Source organism: Parambassis ranga, chromosome 3, assembly GCF_900634625.1.
Source record: "Parambassis ranga chromosome 3, fParRan2.1, whole genome shotgun sequence".
NCBI classification, from domain to species: domain Eukaryota; kingdom Metazoa; phylum Chordata; class Actinopteri; family Ambassidae; genus Parambassis; species Parambassis ranga.
In genome coordinates, this window is record NC_041024.1 from 20,233,268 (window position 1) to 20,252,049 (window position 18,782).

The 18,782-nt window shown below is 41.8% G+C and overlaps 1 protein-coding gene across 1 annotated transcript in view; it reads right to left on the bottom strand.

Moving 5' to 3' along the window:
- Positions 1-15,236, bottom strand: part of thsd4 (thrombospondin type 1 domain containing 4) — a 31,812-nt gene extending 16,576 nt beyond the window's left edge. The window contains exons 1-6 of the mRNA XM_028402089.1: positions 15,191-15,236; positions 15,004-15,070; positions 13,578-13,891; positions 11,893-12,310; positions 10,987-11,089; positions 9,795-9,931 (exon numbers count right to left, since the gene is read on the bottom strand). Of these exons, the coding sequence (XP_028257890.1) occupies positions 9,795-9,931; positions 10,987-11,089; positions 11,893-12,310; positions 13,578-13,891; positions 15,004-15,070; positions 15,191-15,219 (1,068 nt within the window). The 5' untranslated portion in view covers positions 15,220-15,236. The remainder of the gene's footprint in view (positions 1-9,794; positions 9,932-10,986; positions 11,090-11,892; positions 12,311-13,577; positions 13,892-15,003; positions 15,071-15,190) is intronic.
- Positions 15,237-18,782: the final 3,546 nt, after the last annotated feature.

Here is an 18,782-nt window from a genome sequence, read left to right on the forward strand (position 1 = left end):
TGACTAATGCAAAAAGATCAGTTGAGTTATAAATATAGAAAAAAACATTGATTTTGGCTCCTTGAACACTTTATATCTAAAGGCTAGACCATACTGCAGTACTGAAGTTTCAATGCTTTAATCAATTAAAACATGTTTTGTTGTGCCTCAGGCAAATCCACAAATTCTAATTCAAAGCAGAATAAGTGATCAATATCAGTAAAAAGGTGTAAAAATACATTTTTCAAATCCCTACTACATAACCAATAGGAGTCCTCAAATGATTTTGGTAGCATCTCAGTGCATTTTCTCAGTGCAGCTTCTCAGAATGAGTGTGTTAGGTGTGTAAAAGGAACACTGTTTAATGTTTCCCTTAAGGGGTATGGATTTGTGAGTAATTTCCAGTGATACTGCAGAAGCAGCCTTCAGGGAAAAAGAATACCCTGGTCAGAATGTAAAGAATTGATAATATACGCTACTCTTGTTCTTCTATAGTACCAGGAGGCAATCTGATGCAAGTCTTTTGTTAGAAAGAAAACCAGCCTACATCTACTTTTCAGTTTAAAGCTCTGCTTTCAGTCAGATACTGAAGGAAAGAATTAAACAAATGAAAAAAAAACTGTAACAGCCACAGATGGTTGGTTTTATGGCACACAAAGAAAACATTAAATCACTGCTTTCATGTAAATCCCCTGTGATTTCATAATATAGCTGGTCAATTTTGAACTTCCATTCCAAAACAGTTCACTTTGTGAAAAACATCTCCATGAAATGGGTCAGCGATCTCAGCCAGTTACACACAGTACAAACTCAATCACACAAATCGTTTCTTTTTATGTGACGACTTGCTGCTTGCAGTGTTCAAACGTATTTGCAGGGATGCTAAAAATCTTGGATTTCCAAGTTCTTATAACACAACCAACAACAGTCATTCAGAAGCATATCTACTCCTCGGCAAGCCATTTGAGATGTTTTTTGTTGATACTAGTGTGGATGTCACTCTGCCTTCATCACATACTGCGTTTCTCTGATTGGCTTAGTGTCCATATAAATGTGCTCAGTGTGAGTTTATTCTTCTGCTATGCATCTGTTTGTACTACCCCTGCAATTCCACCTCAAATCCACAGAGACCAGACTAAATCATATACAATGAAATACTTAGGCTGTCCAGACTTTGGGGAAGTCCACAGATGTGAATGACTGAGAAGACAGTGGAATCTGAAAGCTGAATAAACTCTCCCTCAACCTGTTTATTTTGGTGTCTAATGACTTTCTACATTTGCTGAAGCTGTATTGTTAACAGAGCTGTTAGACGCCATCAGATAAGAGTCTAATTTACAATGTGGTTTGACCCTGAGCTGCTGGGAACCACTGACACACATTTACAAGCACACACTCACACAGAAATACACATTTATAAATAGACATTTATAATTCATTAAGACTAGACACATAAACACAAATATACTCTCACACCTAAAATCATAAACAAACTAAATGAAGTGTCCACTCACACACTCGCACCTACGCTTCTTATCTTATTCTCAAATAAGACCCTGAATTCCAGACGAGCAGTGAGCGTTGACCACACACTGAGGCCTGCAGATCGCTGACATTCCAAACAAACCGATGACGCATAAAATGTGCTCAACTGTCTCTTCAATTGACAGCCACCCAGACAGCAGCCAATCACTGTCAACAGCCGTCTGTCGGAGGAAGACCTGTGTGACCACTAAGGGCTAAAAATATAACCCTGGGTCCATATAGTATACCCTCATAAATCTGTATTGGGGACCAGGACACTGGGTCTTACTGCTCTCTGCCCTCAAAACACACCCTTTCTCATTCCACTGCACAACCTGTTGTTTATCGAGTCCTTAATACATCAGCTCTACCCCCCTATCATTCATTGAGCTAGATTCTTGATTCTTGATTCTTTATTCTCCAAAACTGCAGGAAGTTATTGAGAACTGATGTTTGCTTTCTGGTCTCCTGCTTGACCACACAAGATATCACGAGTCAGCTTGACAGAGACTGAGGTGCATGATAAACCCTGCAGAAAAGAGACTCAGTGACACTGGAATGAGAATAGATATCCATAGTTCAGTGGGTACAGTTGAAACAATTACTTGTATATATGTGTGAGTAATTTAATAAAGTCTATACATTTACCTTATCAGAATATTCCCCTTTTTTCTTGTGGTGCCAATTCTATCATTGCACATGTGTGAAGAAAGGTATTTTAAGAGTGGGGCTCTGACCTGTTTGTGCAAATACTTTCTTTACTTTTGCTGACAGCATTGTTTGAAGCTGCTGGCCCAGCTGTTGTTTAGCTGAGCAGCCAGAATATGATCAGGAAATGGAAGTTCAAACACTTTTGCTCTTCCTGTGGTCAAACACTAGGATCCTTTGTAGTATAGTACTACGATAAACCAGACAATGTCCTAACAAGTGTCTACAGTTACTCTACTGTGGCCTTTCTTACAGTGACAGTGATGTCATGCTAAGTTCAACATACCAATTTAAGATGACATGCTCAGTGTCATTACATCTGGTCATCAGAAGCCAGAATCAGAAATACTTTGTTAATCCCAGGGGGAAATTGGTTAAAAACATAAAACATAAAACACAAGACACATTTAATTATTTGTGTCTAACTATTAGCAGGGAATATCTGTCAGCTTGGACCAAAGTGGTGAATGTTTGTGTCTTTACTTGCAAAAAGAGCTTTTAAAGAAGCAACCTCAATGGATAATTCGTGATGATACAACTGTAATTCAAAGAAAATAATCTAGATGTGAAATAAGGGAACAGTGTTAAAAACACATCAAATGGAGATCCCATCAACGGCACATTACTTTCTCACAGCTTGAAGGAGGCCCTGTGCACGTGGTTGAACACCCTCCTGTCTCCTGAAAAAAACAGACTTTATGAGCTTAGCAGCTCCACCAGCTGAGGTGTGGTGGTGCAGAACAAGTGTCTGACCCCTGGACTCGCAGTGCTTGAGACTGCTGGAGTTGTGCAGGTCACACAGAGCCAGTAAAGACCGATCCGGACCATTGATAGCCAGTAGGGGGGACAGCAGAGCTCATTAAGGTCCAGGAAGTGGAGGCCAAACACAGACATCAATCTGTCATCTCCTTAACATCTTCAAATCCATCTGTCTCCAGCTGGAATTCCTGTATTCAAACACCCATCACAGCAACAAGTGCTCTAACAAGTGTCTATATCTCCAGCTATAGAGCAACAGCTGGACCTGACCTTTATCTGTCTACAGAGGGAAGCTAGAGGAATCACTATCTCTATTCCAGGCCGAAACTAAGCCCTACATGTGTGCTTTTCTCTACACTATATCCAAATTAGTCATAAAAATGATATAAATATAGATGTGACAGAGGTATAAATCAACTACAATAACAGCTCCATGCTGTGGTTTGAGCTGAATGCTAGTTTATTCTTCATATTTCTCTAAACCAAATCACACACTCTTCTATTAAATGAGCCTCCCTTGAATCAGTGGGGTCCAACTGAGAATGCCTGGCCAGCCTTTGGACTCTCACGGGTGGTCACATGACACCCACCCTGCAGGCTCATCGATGTGGGGCTGAAGCAAAAACTATAAATTCAGTATGAGCTGAAATTGATACTACGAGCAATAATTTCAGAGACAGCATCTTTCATTCATACTGTATCTGTTACTGTAAGTCAGACAGAAACAAGGTTCTGCTGACATGAACCATCTGCAGTGTGCAATGATGGGGAACACCCTGTGAGTGTGCAGCTGGGGCTAGTCGTGACAGAGATGAGATTGAGGTATCTCCACCAGTCAGTGCCAGGCAGGCTGTATATCAGAGCACTCATCCCCCTTTTAACAAGTCTGCCTGTCCACCACAGCCAGGAATGCATAAAACAGATGCAGCTGTCAAGAGAAGAGGAGTGAGGAGTGGCCTCGGCCGTTGTATGATGAGCTTGGGCCTGAGCCGTGCTCTGGGTGCTGGGAAACATGCCAGTCAGTGAGGAAGGCTAAGGCTGAGACCTTAGCGGTCCTCATTCTGTCTGTCATCTTCATTAGGAGAGAACAATACATCAAAATTCATGCTGAAGTCTGCCAGGTCAATGCTGCAGTGCTTATCAGCAGGAGCCTTAATTAAAAACATTCTGTAGGCTCATGGAGGATATGGCACATTTTTCATCCAAATACATTAACAAGATTTAAACTTCAACCTTCTCAACAACTTCCTCTTATTCCATCATTGCCTCCCTCCTGAGTGTGCTGAACAGTAGGGAGCAGTGTAAACCCACTACAGGGTCTGTGATAGTCCAGGCCAGATAGATTTTTACCTTCAGCTGGGCCCACTACTGCCAGCAGAAAGAGTGTGTGGTCAGTGATCACCCTTTAAAAATACACACACCCTTCTCAAATGCACTTCCTCAGTATAAAAGGAGAAAAGTCACAGCTGACTAGAATTCCCTTCATAAAGGGATCTTTCTTTCACTGTCCATCTGCAATGACTAACCACATTCAAGCAAGCGTCAGTGCCCCAGAGCTGGCCTTTTCCAACATGTAGGCATGTATTCTACACATGTGAATCTTCAGGAAATGTGTTTCCACTTTAAAGCACAAACGGTTATCCTCAAGAAACTGATCAAAAGGCCATCATGTGAACTCAAACACTGGGATCACATTTAAAATGACACTGTGATGTGATCCTTCTTAGTTTATATGGAATATAGGATACTTTGATAACTTCAATCCACGTTAGAGTTTATGCAAGTTACTGAAATGTACGCAGCCAAACTGAGCACAAACAAGACTGAAATATGATATCTGCTTTTACAGTTGACTTCTAATGTTTAATTATAGGTACTTCACATATAAAGATGGGCTTAAACAACAGAGACATATGTTATTCTATTCCCCCTGCATGACACACTGCTGTCCTACAGGAGCAGCGGTAGACTGAGACTACCGAGGAGCAGCACAGCACGCCACAGGAGGTCCTTCCTGCCAGTGGCCATCAGACTGTATAACTCCTCCCCTTTCTGTAGGGAGAGGAGCTAGATAATCATGTCAGGCATCACTGTCATTCCCTCCACTGGTCTATATTTATGTTTACTTAGCACCTTACATCTCCATATTGTATCCATGTATCATATATTGTGCTCATACTGCGAACTGTACTCTTATTTGGATTATAGTGACACTTATACTCTTATACTCTGTACTTAACTGCATTTATTGTAACTTGATACCTCTGGCACAAGAATTTCCTTCGGGATTAATAAAGTTTTATCTTATCTTATCTTATCTTATTCTTTGTTAAACCTGCTAGCAAACACATCTCCAAACTACTACTGTTACATCAGTCTACTCTCTCTTAAGTACGGCTACACTCTTCTGGCCGATTAGTTTGTCTGTACCTGTGATCAGTCCAGATTATCAATAGCTGAATAGTTGCTTTCATCTCTCGTGACAGACAGTTGGAGGTTCAAACTTAATGTAGACTACTAGGTCAAACTTTTTGTAGCTCGATGTGTAGTTGTAGCAGGTTGTAGCCACACAGGTGGCTGCATTTCTATTTTATTATCTATTTTCAAAATATTGAAATTACTCACAAATTTAGTTAATCTGGAGACATTTCCTATTGATTGATTCAAGAGAAGGTACAGCTACAGCCAATCAAGATTTTATTTTTGTTGACAGTCCTACAGTTTAGTACAGGCACTCATGCATAAGCACAGCAGGTGATTTTTATAAGGAGGAAGCAGAGGAAATCCCTCCCTCCCTCCCTACAGGCCGATGCTGAATTATCCTGACAGTGCTACAGCACTGGATTCAGAAATACGAGACAGAGACCTACACTGGCACCAGAGGTCAAAGGTCAACTGGACAGAGCCAAGTTGTTACTCATGCAGCATGGAAGATGTCACAGAGTAGTATCAGAGACCACACAAACTGTGGGCTTCCTCAGTGTCACCACCACATGCACACATCTGTGGTTTGCATATGGAGAGATAAAACAACTGAATAATTGAGACACAGTTCCCTCTGAGGCAAAAGTACAGTCCAAGTGTTTTGAATTAATTTATCATTATTATGATTAAGTATCAATTGACACAGAAAACCACAATGGAGCCGATGAGAAAGCCAAAAGTGAAATTACCTCCAGACACCAGTAAAATCGCTCAGAAAAGACATACCACAGAGCTGCTGCTGTAGCATGTGAGTGTTTAATGCTGGTTTAAACACATCACTGTGTCCCATGTCTCTTTTACTGACCTTTCACCCTGTTGTTGCTGCTACACAATCTAGTTGTGTGATGTGTAAGTGCACTCATACATATGACTAGAATGTATGTGTGTTGCCTTACATGCACGTTTTGCATAAGGGCCCAATCTTCCCATCCGTATAGTACTGATTCTGAATACCTAATCCTTCACTGGTTGTGTATCAGTTTGCAGTTAGTAGTTTCACTTGTTTAAATAGGGTTAATATGATACATTTAAATATATGATTTGGCACAATGCTTTTTTTCCCTCCAGAGAACAGCACACTGTTGGACGAACAGCTTTTTCTTTAGTGCTTCAGGCTTCTGGAAAAATGTACTAAAGTAGCATATCTGGGCTACAGTATGTAATGACAGGTTCTGGCCTGTTGGATTGCCTTAACTGGAATAATTAGATAGAAATGACTGTATGATTTGGCTCTGATCCACATGCATCTGAGTGTCAAGTAGGGATCCAAGAATATATATATAACAATTTCCAGTGTTTACTAGTTTGTACAGTGGTACAGAAAGCAGTGGTAGAGCACTTTAATGTAGGCCTGTTGGAAATAGATGTACAAGCTAATGTATTATATGCTTATCCAGTGACCTAAGTGTAAGATCCACAATTACGGCTTGAATTTTAAAAAAGAATTCTGTGAGCATGCTCGCTTGGCAGCTTTCAAAATACTGACTGCATTATATACTGCCGTAAATTCATACTTGAGACCACGAGACACACATTGGACTTGGTTCTTTTGTAGCACTACTTCCTCATTCAGAGAGCACAGCAGCTGGTCAGCCTCAGGCCTTAAAGCCACAAGGGCCACATCAAAACAGAGCGCTAAATCCACATGGCACCTCTCTGCCGCCGCAGCCGCACTGCAGCCTATAGGTCAACTGCTGACGATTTTCATCTAGGCTGAATGATGTAATAAACATGGCAGCTGTGGTTATGGGGAAGGGTGTAAAAAGCTTTTATAGTAATGTATATATAATATTTACAAAGTTGACCACTTTCTTCTCAGGCTGGTATTTTGATCTGCTGCTGGTACTAAAGAAAATATGACAGGCGATTAAATTTTATTAGGACCTAAATAATTTCACAGCAATCAGGAGCTCTGCCCCTCTTCAAGAAGTAAATCCTCTGAAGGCTACATTTTGAAGACCAAATGCATCACCCCAGCGCAAGGCTGCCCCATTCCAATGGCTCCTTCAAACACAGTAAACCTAAAACAATGGAGGCTGTTCTCCTACTGATATCTAAGTCAGACATGTGGTGGACTAACTGAGCACTGTGGTCTCTTAAAAGCTCATCATGTCAATTTGATTTTGATGTTATTACTTGAATTTTGATTCATCACTTCTTACATTATTTTAACAGGATGTAACATATCATGTTAGGTCAGGCAGAGTGCAGCAAACCAGCTGACTGTCAGTTGATCTGAACAGGCACCAATGATGACTGACACATCAAACAGTGTCTTTGAGCTGCCAGCTCCTCATTTTCCTCACAATTCCTTCCTGCTCCATGCTGCTGCTGCTGCTGCTGCTGCGTCCTGTCGACCAGCCTCCCTCTGTTAGGGTCTTTTTTCTATCAATATACATGCAATGACATCTTTTGCTTTGAGCATTATCTATATTCCATATGTTATGGTATGCATAGGGTCCTCTTACCTCCCGGAGGAGAGGGGGAAAATCCTGCATTTAAAATTCCCACAATAAGTTTAATTGCAATCATGAGAAAGTTTCTGATTAAATTGAATTATCCAGATGTTTTTACATTAAATCTTGGCTCATAGCTGGGAGGATGTCCTGCTCAAATGGCTGGAGCAGCTGAAAAAATCTCAGTGGGGAAGGAGATGAGAAACAATTTCCCCTTTCCTAAACCTATGCTCACAACTTTGAATCTATAAATAATGAGGTTAGAAAATAAATAATCTGCAGATCAATACTTTTTGGTGCAATGGCTTGATTTATACTCATAAAGCATAACTCAATTTCCACAATCACACCATGTGAGGGATGACTGCATCACGTGTCAACAATAAAAATGAGATCAAGGCCAAACTCAGGGATCAGGGGGCTTTTCTATCTTGATTAAATCTTCATGTTTCGAAGATTGTTGCTGGATTACAGTGCATGGGAAACACAGGGAGCAAAGTCTGCATGTCTAACTGGAAAAGAGCTCTTTGTACAGTATATTTCTAAGAGTTAAATCCTGATCAAAAGAACATTAAAGTGAATCCAGCATACTGATTACAAAGCCAACACAACTACACAACTACTCCTGACCTTTGCTTCCCCACAGCACAAAGGTAGAGCTCACCATTGTGCTGTGCTGCCCTCTGCTGCTCACAGCTAACACTGCATCACACCTACTCTGAAGCCTGTAGATGCCTCTATGTCTCATCTCTCAGCCGCAGTCAGTGGCTTTGGTGGAAGATTATGATGAATACAGTGGCAAGAACAATATGAACCTGTTGGAATTACCTATTTTTTTGCATTAATTGGTCATAAATTGTGATCGGATCTACTAAGTCACAATAACAGACAAAGACAATTATGATATTTCATAACTTTTTGAACACACCCATTAAACATTCACAGTGCCGGTGGAAAAAATAAGTGAACTCTTGGACTTAACTACTGGTCAAACCTCCATTGCCAGCACTAACCTCAACCAAGGACTTCCGGTAGGAATTTTGGACTATTCTTCTTTACAGAACTGCTTCAGCTCAGCCATATTCTTAGGCGCCTGATGTGAACACTCCCTTTGGGTCATCCCACTGCATCTCTATTGGATTCAGGTCTGAGCTCTGACTGGGAGACTCTAAAAGGTGGATTTTATTTTTTGAAGCCACTCTGTTGTAGATTTACCTTTATGCTGTAAGATGCCTTGAAAAATTTGGGAATTCATTTTCCTCTCGATGACAGCCAGGCCCCAAGGCAGCAAAGCAGTCCCAAATCATGATGCTCCCTCGACCATACTTCACCGTTGGGATGCTGTTTTATATTGCTATGCAGTGCCATGTTAATGCCATACATAGGATTGTGTGTTCTTTCCAAACAATTCAACCCTTGTTCCATCAATCCACAAAACATGTTCCCAGTGGTGTTGTGGAGTGTCCAGCTGCTCTTTGGCAAACTTCAGACAATGTATCAACCTGTAGAGTGGTGAATAACTAATAAATAAGTTTGAGGTTACTTTGTAACTCTTTCAGGTCTTATGCAGCTCAACAATTGTTGACCATAAGTCATCACAGATCTGTTGCTGTGAGGCGTGGTTCACATCAGCAGATGCTTTTTGTGAATAGCAAACTCAAAAGGTTTGAGAGTTTGAAAGAGTTGTTAGACTAGAGTTCACTTGTTTTTTCCATCAGCATTGAGAATGTTTGGATGTTCAATAAAGACATGAAATATTATATTTGTGTTTGGTTTTGGGTAAAGCACATTGTGTGTGGATTGGATCACATTTTATGACAAATTAATGTGAAAAACGATAATTAAAAAAAAAAAAAAAAAAAAAGAAATCTGTTTGTATCCTACCGAACACTTTCCCGCCACACAGAGAGAGGTTTCATTCTGTCCACATGGCGTCCCATCAATTACCCGCTCCGACAGCCGCACATAGAACCTGAAGCCCATGGCCCGGCAGTTGAGTTCACAATGCTGCTCCCCAGGAACTGAAAGAAGATTTAGGAGCTTCCAGTAACATGCATATGTGTATGATTTTGAACATTTATCGGTTTCACAGTAAAAAAAAAACAGTAACAGAGCAGCAGAGGCAGTGACAGACACATGATGGAGAATAGTGAGTGGAACATAAGTCATAGCTGGAGATTTTTACAGAGCAGGTAATGTTCATTCAATGCACATCAATGCATGTCTGTTATATTATGCTCTCAGACTGCTCTGATAAATTTAATTTGAGTAAGCTCCAATGCAGCACTTGATTAGGCTAAACTGATAAAAAAATGAAAACATTAGAAACATTTAGAGTTTCTGTATCATTAACTGGTATAAAAACATTTTTTATGCTAAAAAAGACTCAGTTTGATCTTACAAAAACACAAAAGACCTCCCTAGTCTTTGCTTCCTATTTAGTTCATATGCTTTATAACTTAAATACACTACAAACCCATAACCCAGGCATTTCTTAAACAGATGTTATGATAGTGTGTTTAAGCACTGTTCAAGATGGGTGTCAAATGATCCAGACTCGACCTCATAAGTTTACCTGGAGATATTTAATCTTTACATCTGCATTACCTGTCAGTCAAGGCTGCAGCATATTCCCAAATACACATGTTTGACAGGATATTAATTTAGAAGCTGCTTTTTCCATTAGCATTCTCAGACAAATGACAGATCATCAGGTGTTTTGACTGTTGCCTGGAGACCTCCGGTGAGTAAGGTCAGTGTGTGTATAAAGGAGCATTCATCTGGGACAGGTAACACACTGCAGTCCTTATATCACAGAATATGTTCATACGGTCATGGGTCAGACAGCTGAATATGTGATACACTGAAACACATTGTGTGTAATGTGTGTGACCATAGGGCTATGTAGATATAAAGGTTTGACTCTGTCAGACATGTGAGGAAATATCTGTCCGCAAGTAGAGCTCACGATGTTGACCTGTTACTGACATATTGTTATTGTTTCCAACAACAGGAATCGCAGTACAAATGGATACAGATGTACATACTGTACATAAATACTGTCAACAGCACCTACCTTCATTAAAAGGCTCCCACTCATACAGTCTGCCCATGAAAGGCTGGTTGTTGTAAGAGGAACACTGAACAGCTCGGATGTGTTTGCTGGATGGGGGACAGGCCTGAGAATGGACCAAAGACACACAAACATGTGTATTTATTTTCCACAAAGACACAGAGTGAAGCAGGCAAATCCTTTTGTAAGTACAAAAGCCGACCCTTTTTATTGTTTTACCTGCTCCCACACCTCCACTTGTAATCTTTTTTTCACAAAAAGTAGTGAGATTCCAGCCTTTATGATGGCTCTCCAGTGAAACCTGACCTCACCGAGGTCTATCCATATATCCTTTGTCTAAACAAGCCTCTGGTCTGCTTTACTTTACTTGAGTATCTGTGTCATCGCACAGCAGAGAGACAATATACAGAACCAGACACTGAATTTATTTTAATGCACAGGATAGAATCCATAACCTCAGATAAGAAAAACAAAGCTCATCCACACACTGGTGCCGATAAATCATGCTACGTCAAAAGCTTTAGCAGTGTTTTTGTCCTGAAAAAGCTAGTGGAAGGTATTCAGAGTTCAACAGCTTTAAATTTTTACTGCTGCAGTAAAAAGAGTTTTTTTACACTATTGTGGATGTAGTTGGATGTACTGGACGAGCTTTTTCCACTAGAATATAATGGCAAACCTAGCTGGCATCAATGTTTCTCCCACACATTCCAAATAGGATTAATGTTTGGATAGATTACAGCATTGTATTTTGTAGCTTATCTGCAGCCTGACACACAAAGAGGTGAGCACTGATGGTGAGTTTTGTTTAAAGTTTGAGCCTTGCTGTTGCTCTGTCATGAAATGGTTTACCCCATACACTCTAACCTGCACATGTACTACAGAGCAAATAGAAATTGCAGACTTTCATACATTACTGTTGCAGATCCTGTAGCGAGAATCCCCGCCTGAGCAGAAAGAGGGTGGCAGGGGGCTGTAAGGTCTCTCTTGATACTGCTGAGAGCCAGGGGACTGGCTGCTGGATGGAACCCCCTGCTGGACGTCAGGCTGGTTGGCTGAACCAGGCTGGTAGAGAGGGGCCCAGACCTGGTGGTTATTTGTGGGATTCTGCGCCCTGGGGTGCATGTAGGGCCTGCTGTAGCGATGGAGGCTGTTGGAGGGGTCCGGGTTGTTTGACCTGTGGCCCACGTGGCCTCTAGCGGTGGGGTGGTGGGAATTAGCTGCAGCAGAGCGTCTGCGCGGGTGATGTATCTCAGAGCCCCGGCCTGTATCCGCCTGTAATGGAGCTCTTCCATAGCCATACCTTCCTGGGGTAATGTGAGTGACCCTCCTGAAAACACAAACATAAAACCATCACATCTAACTACATAAATCTATTGCAGAGCTGAGGGCATCTGGAATGTCTGGATGAATGTTTTTTATTATGGATGTTTTAGCTAAATGCCATCTTTTAGTGAGAAAACTGTCACAGCTCTTCAACTGTGCTACAACTTTTAAGCAGCACTGGGGTCCCAGTAGCAGAATTCTGGGAGCTTTTGTTGTTATTTGGCCCTTTAGATTCCAACTCAAACAACCCCCCATTACTCAGCTGTCAGTGCTATTTGTTTAAAGGCAAGCACAACAGGAAGGAGGTCACAAAGCTGCCAAGCACAAGCCGAGCCTTTGACTCCAGCTATAAAAGACTAGTTTTCCACTGAAGGGCAGTCAGATGGCCCACAGTGATGGCTCCAAAGAGTCACTTTTAATCCTGACTGCTCAGCATGCAGCACAGACATACAGGCTCTTTTAGGACCTGCAGATCTCAACAAAGGAAAGGGCTGCAATGCTCATAAATGACACATATTCTACACTGAACATCATCATAGTGAAGCACAATGCAATGACTCTTACTACTTATCGTAGTTGTTATAAGTATTTCCTCAGATAAATTTCTTGACATGTGGGATTTAACACAAAAACAAAGTACTGACCCACAAGAAATCACCTTAGGCCAGGTTTAGATGAACATTTTTGCCTTTCACTTTGTCAGATTAGAATGATCACTGTGTCATGTTGTTTAGCAGAGACATGGTCAGAGACCGGGCTGACTGCACTTTGTGTACACACCTACACGCAACTTATGTAATGCATGTAGGTGTTAGATGCATTAGACCGTCTTCACAAAACCAACAAACTCAGTTGGAAAAAAAAGGTGTGTGAGTACACACAGTGCATAGAATGAGGCTGCAGGTCTGATTCTTTTGACACAGTAAAAGGTTCACTGAAATAAAATGGAACAGCAATCCTCTTTCACTTTACCGTGTTTAACTTGCAGAGTACTTAGTGCTCCGATGCATCAAGGACATGTCTAACTAGGAGATGAACTACAGGAAGCAATTTTCCTGCTTTTTTCTTCAGCACAGCAGTTTTTTATAAGTCTATTCCCTCACTTGGTATAGTAGCATCTGATTCATCACTCATCTGTTATTCTATCTCTGCCCTCCTCTAAATGAAATCAAATAACAGCCTTGGGGAGTCTTGAAATTCCTTTTGCATATACAGTGATTAGATTGTTTTGTGGCCCAGAACTAATGCTGTCAGTCTGCACAGACTGATACCTGCGTCCACCAGGCCTGGTCTCCTTCTCAGTCCTCAGCTCTCCGCGGCTGCTGCTGTTATATTGTCTGCCTGCGTCACGGTGTAGAGGGACTGTGGGCCGCAGAGCTGAAATTACATGACCAGGTTGCTGGGGCGGAGCGTTAGCTACTCTTGAAGGGTTCTGAGTTGGAGTGTATGCAGGCAGACAGGGCCTGGTCTGCTCTTGTACCCCATTTCCACAGCTCCTAGAACAGGTTGACCAGGGGCCCCAGGAGCCCCAGGAGCCCTGGATTTGCCCACTGAACCTCTGTTGGAGATCTGCCCTCTGAGGAACCTGTATGGAGACAAAACAACCTGGATTAGTGACACCACAAAGTGCTAAGAAGAGGGATAGTGCCACAAGATGTGAATGCCAAAGACTACAGAAGAACTACACAATCAAAATCAACAAGACTCTAATTTCTGCTAGAGCTATAAAAGCTCAAGTCAGTGACCTCATCTCATCACCATGACTATCTTGCTCCTCCGCCTCCCCACTGCTGATCATGAAACAGACCTCTGTTCATGCTTATAAAGCCTGATTTGGCTGGTTATAGGGTGTCTGTTAGTGGCCTGTCCCCTTATTGGCTACCTGAGTTTCTCACTGTTGACTCTATCCCCCTGTGCAACTGTGCCAGGGACGTATTAACAGCAATCACTGCGCTCTCTGTTTGAGCAACCTGCCAGCAGGAGCCCTGTGCCAAGCCGGCTTTATCCATGGAGCCGCGTGGAAATCCTGCTCTTTAAGGAGCACTTTGTCTCCATTCACAGCAGCCTCTCTGGGCAAACACATGGCCGTAGTAAAAGCTCAGCTGCCTTTGACTTTTAGCGGATGGAAAGAGAATACAGAAGCAGAGGGAGAGTTGGCAGCAAGTTCTTCTGCTGTCAATCAGACTGTGCAGCTATTCAGAGACCTTGGACCTCCCCCTACCTCTTCTACTGCTTTAGCTTTTGGAACTCAATACCACTGTCATCTCCGGGTCAGCAGCAGGTCACACAGCTGGGATCTCAGCGGAAACACGTGGAGCCTGCTCGCATTGGCAAAAGGATTATTGATCTGTTGATCGACTTCGACCAGTTCGGCCATCCACAGATCTTGTCTGTGTGGCCCCTGTGGCTGCAGGGTTCAAAAGGTGATTTGGTAACTCACTACAGGTTCACCCTTCTCAGACTCCCCCTCTGTTGGGTGGCATTTAGCTATGCTGACAAGACACAATCATGCATGCCATCTTTACAGACCAGCATTCCAGTTGTTTGTGCCAACCGTGCAATTAGACTGACAGAAAAAAAAACAACAGAGAGAAGAAATCTTGGAAATGGATCTTGAGGGAGGTCTACACCACCATAGGAAAGGCTGATATCAAAACCATCTCATGTTTTTATAGTGGCACTGCAGCTGCTCCTTACCTTCCTGTGCTCGGTTGTGTGCTGGCCATCAAAGGGGTCTGAGTGAAGCAACAGCAGCACAGTCACTCTGTAGACAAGAGACACAGTCACATGGGCTAAATTGCGTATAAAAATACTGACATTACACACATTAAACACACTATATATAGATATTTATACACACATTCATGCACAAGTATTAGATTACCTGGCAATCCAGAAACAGGCTTCCTGCATAGTTCCTGGTTTCTTAAGAGCTGGACACTTAAAGTAAAAAGAGAAAAATTAACATTAGCATACACCTGAGTGGCAGCAACATTTCCTGCACTGATGTCTGTGTGGTCACAGGCCTGAGGCTCCTGGGGGTCCCACTGTCTGATCTCTGTCTATTTACAGAGTAGGATCAACTTTGTCCTGCTTTCTTCTAATGACAAACAGTAATTATTTAGTGCCGTAGACTTTTTTTGTCTCCCTCTCTGCCTTTAAACTCGTACTAAAGAGAGAGGCAAAATAGACTTCAACCCACTTGACCATGTAAATTGACCTCTGACCTCCAGTCTGACCTGCTTGTCTCCTAATGAGGAAGCCTCTCTGCTGTTCTGCACCCCCTCTAGACAGCAGGTTTGGTGTCCAGTTAGGAAAAGACTTTCACCCCTCACCCCTCAACACATAACTCAGCCCTGTTCTGCATCATGTCTGAATTAAGGTCAAGATGGTCAAAAAGTTCTGCAGACAACAACAAACAGGGGGACATGTGTATAAACTCTCTAGAAAATAAAGTTCCATAACACTATATTAATCATTATAAACGTAATAAAAATCTTTCCTGTTTGTTTACACACCTACCTGCAGGTTATTGGTGCGGTATGTGGCACTTGGTTGCACTTTCTAACAGTGGATCCTATCCAAGCGCAGGTATCCTCATGGTCGAAACTTTAATCCCGGTAGAAATGCAGGGTTTCCCTCCAGAAATTTGGGGATGAGCCATGCAAATCAGTTAATCCCTGCCCACAGTTGTAAAGCAAACCCCGGCATGATATGAGCTCCGGACCCTGGTCATCATGGGGATTCCGGAGATTCTGTTTTTACGCACCGAAACGCCAATTGACACAAAGCTGGAAACGGACGCGGAGCAAGAAAACACCCTCTGCTGCGCCCCCTGCTGCAACCACTGCTTCGTTTTACTGTAGTCTGAGTGTCATGTAGAGGTGAGAGTCTCCTCCTTTTCCCAGTCCCAGAGTGCTGGCGGCGGGATTGGATGTGTCTGCGTGTGAAGGAAGAAAGAAAGAGAGAGAGAGAGAGAGAGAGCGCGCTTGTTTTTGAAATGTCCCTGTGAGGTGTCCACACTGGAGCCACAGACAGGTAAAAGGCTCTAAAATATAGAAAAGTGAACTTACAGCTGATGAAACCCACTGAGAAAAACTCCAACACTGCAGGGATCCAATGTTCTGCTGTTGCACAGAGCTTAACTTGAAGGTTATTGCCATGTGATACGGTTTTATCAGAATCCACCACAGTCACAAAAACAAACCTGATACTGCACTGTGGAAAATAACAAATAAAGTATAATAAAAAAGCCAGTTCACCCACGTGTTATCTTTAACCGGCTGGAGGGACAGTACAGGTACAGTAGCCAATATAAATGTATAATCAGGTACTGAGAAACACAACAGTGAAGGGAGAGCAATCATGCCACTTGGACTGGTGTCTGGAAAAACAGAACAAAAAAAACTGAGTGATGATTTAGAAAAGTAGGACACTGTTCTGACAAACATCTCCTAATTTAGGATGGTTGTCACAAAGTTCTGTGCACTTGCTCCAGGCTGACATCACTGACATTCACTTTTTTTCTATTTATATAAACTGAAAAGCCATTGTTCTCTTTCACCCATTTGTTTACTTCCACAGAGGAAAACAGAGCAATGCATAGCTCAGTGGTTTATACCACAGCAGCTCGTTACAGCCATTGTCTGTAAACATGCGTGAATAGTTCCATTATACTGTATAGCCTATATAAACTGTAAATATTCTGAGCACCATCAGGGTCACCGTCCCTGTTAGTACAAAGACTCATCCATCTGCTGTTACACTGTATGTATTACATGTCTCTGTACATTATATATGTGTGCAGGCACCTGGTTCTGTTGTTGGCCCTGCTGACCTTCCTCGGTGGTGCTTAGATGTTGACACTTTTTAGGATTTTGCCTTTAACCTGAATGTTTCCAAACTTTTCACAGACAAACAAGCCTCCAATTAACTCATTGTTAATGAATTACTGTTCCAGATGACACACTGAATGTCTCTCTAAATGAGAGTGGTCACTATTTGGCATAGGATGCAAATATGCAAGGACTCAGCTCTGTAACTACAATACACTGTGAAAGAAACATACAGTACATCCAAGTATAAAATTAGCACTTTAGGATACAGTACACAATCCTTTTTTCACATTATTTGTTGCAAAAACACAAGCATTAATTAGCCGACTCTTGGAAACTGATTTATTGCTAAATAAAGCTGATTCACTTGCAAGTGAAATCAGATTTCAGAAGATCATTTTTTTGCAGTGCATGGCTCACAATAAACAATAGCCTATTCTTGGTTCATTCCAGGAGAAACTAATAGTTGGTCCTGTGAGGTGGAACGAACTGGCGGCCATGTCTCCAGACTACACAAGAGTCTATCAGAGGGCCCAGCACATCAGCACTAACAGGCTGCAAACCGACACTTGGGTTTATTGCCTGTCACTCACCTGGACATAGATTATGCAGATAATATTACATGACTTTAGTCTGCAAAGGTATAATAGTGCAATAATACTCCCTTTTTTGTCTGCATGGAATATTACAGGATTATGATCACAACATAACACTGTATGCTTACAGCTTCATGCAGGGTAGAAATGTTTGTTTGCTTTTTATTACCTGATCTCCTCTTGGCCGTTCTGCCCGTTGTGTATTGACAGCCAGGAGCTACAGTGGTTCTGCTTTGACATGAGAAAACACTGCTTTGAGTTACATCACTTTGAACGGTGATCCAAGTGCAAACTGCGAAAATCAGTCACCGCTCAGCATACAAGCGTCACTTACGTGAGCAGATGAACACTGAGTCACAAAATACGTTAAATAAGTAGTTACATGTGGTTAAATTCATAATAGAATGCACCGACTTTTGAAAAGTCTCATCATTTAAAGCTGAAAATACACATAGCTGAAGACGTGAGAGAGTGATGCTACTTTTATAGCAATAGCTCAGAAAACACAACTTCTAAAAAGAAGAGTTTACAGAGGCTGTTATGGATTAGAGTTATTACTTACACTTCATTTTAATTTGCACTGTCTGTGTACTTAAACTGCTTTTAAATGATGACACTATATTCTCACTATCTGTCTGTGTGCTGTCATAATCATCAGTCCTTTGGGACAAGACTCGTCTCACAATTTTGACAGCGGCGGCCCCATAGAGTGACAAAATGTGTCAGCACAAAGCAATGTTGTTTATCAGCGTTGTTGGAAATAAGCTGTAGTTTAGATCTTAAGGGGTGACCCAAGAACACCTTACCCTCTCACACTTTCTGTTATATATTGTTAGATGTTTGTCATCTGATTCAAAGTAAGAGCATAAACAATTATTTTAGAATCTTGGGCCATCTTTGCATAATAAGAAAGAAAACAACCATGCACAGAAAAACAGAAAAAAAACTTGTGTTTTTAGCTCCTTCAAGTCAAATACCTGTAAGCAAGGCATTGATCTCCAGTGAGGTGGATGACACAGGACAGCAGTACCTGTCAACTCCAAGG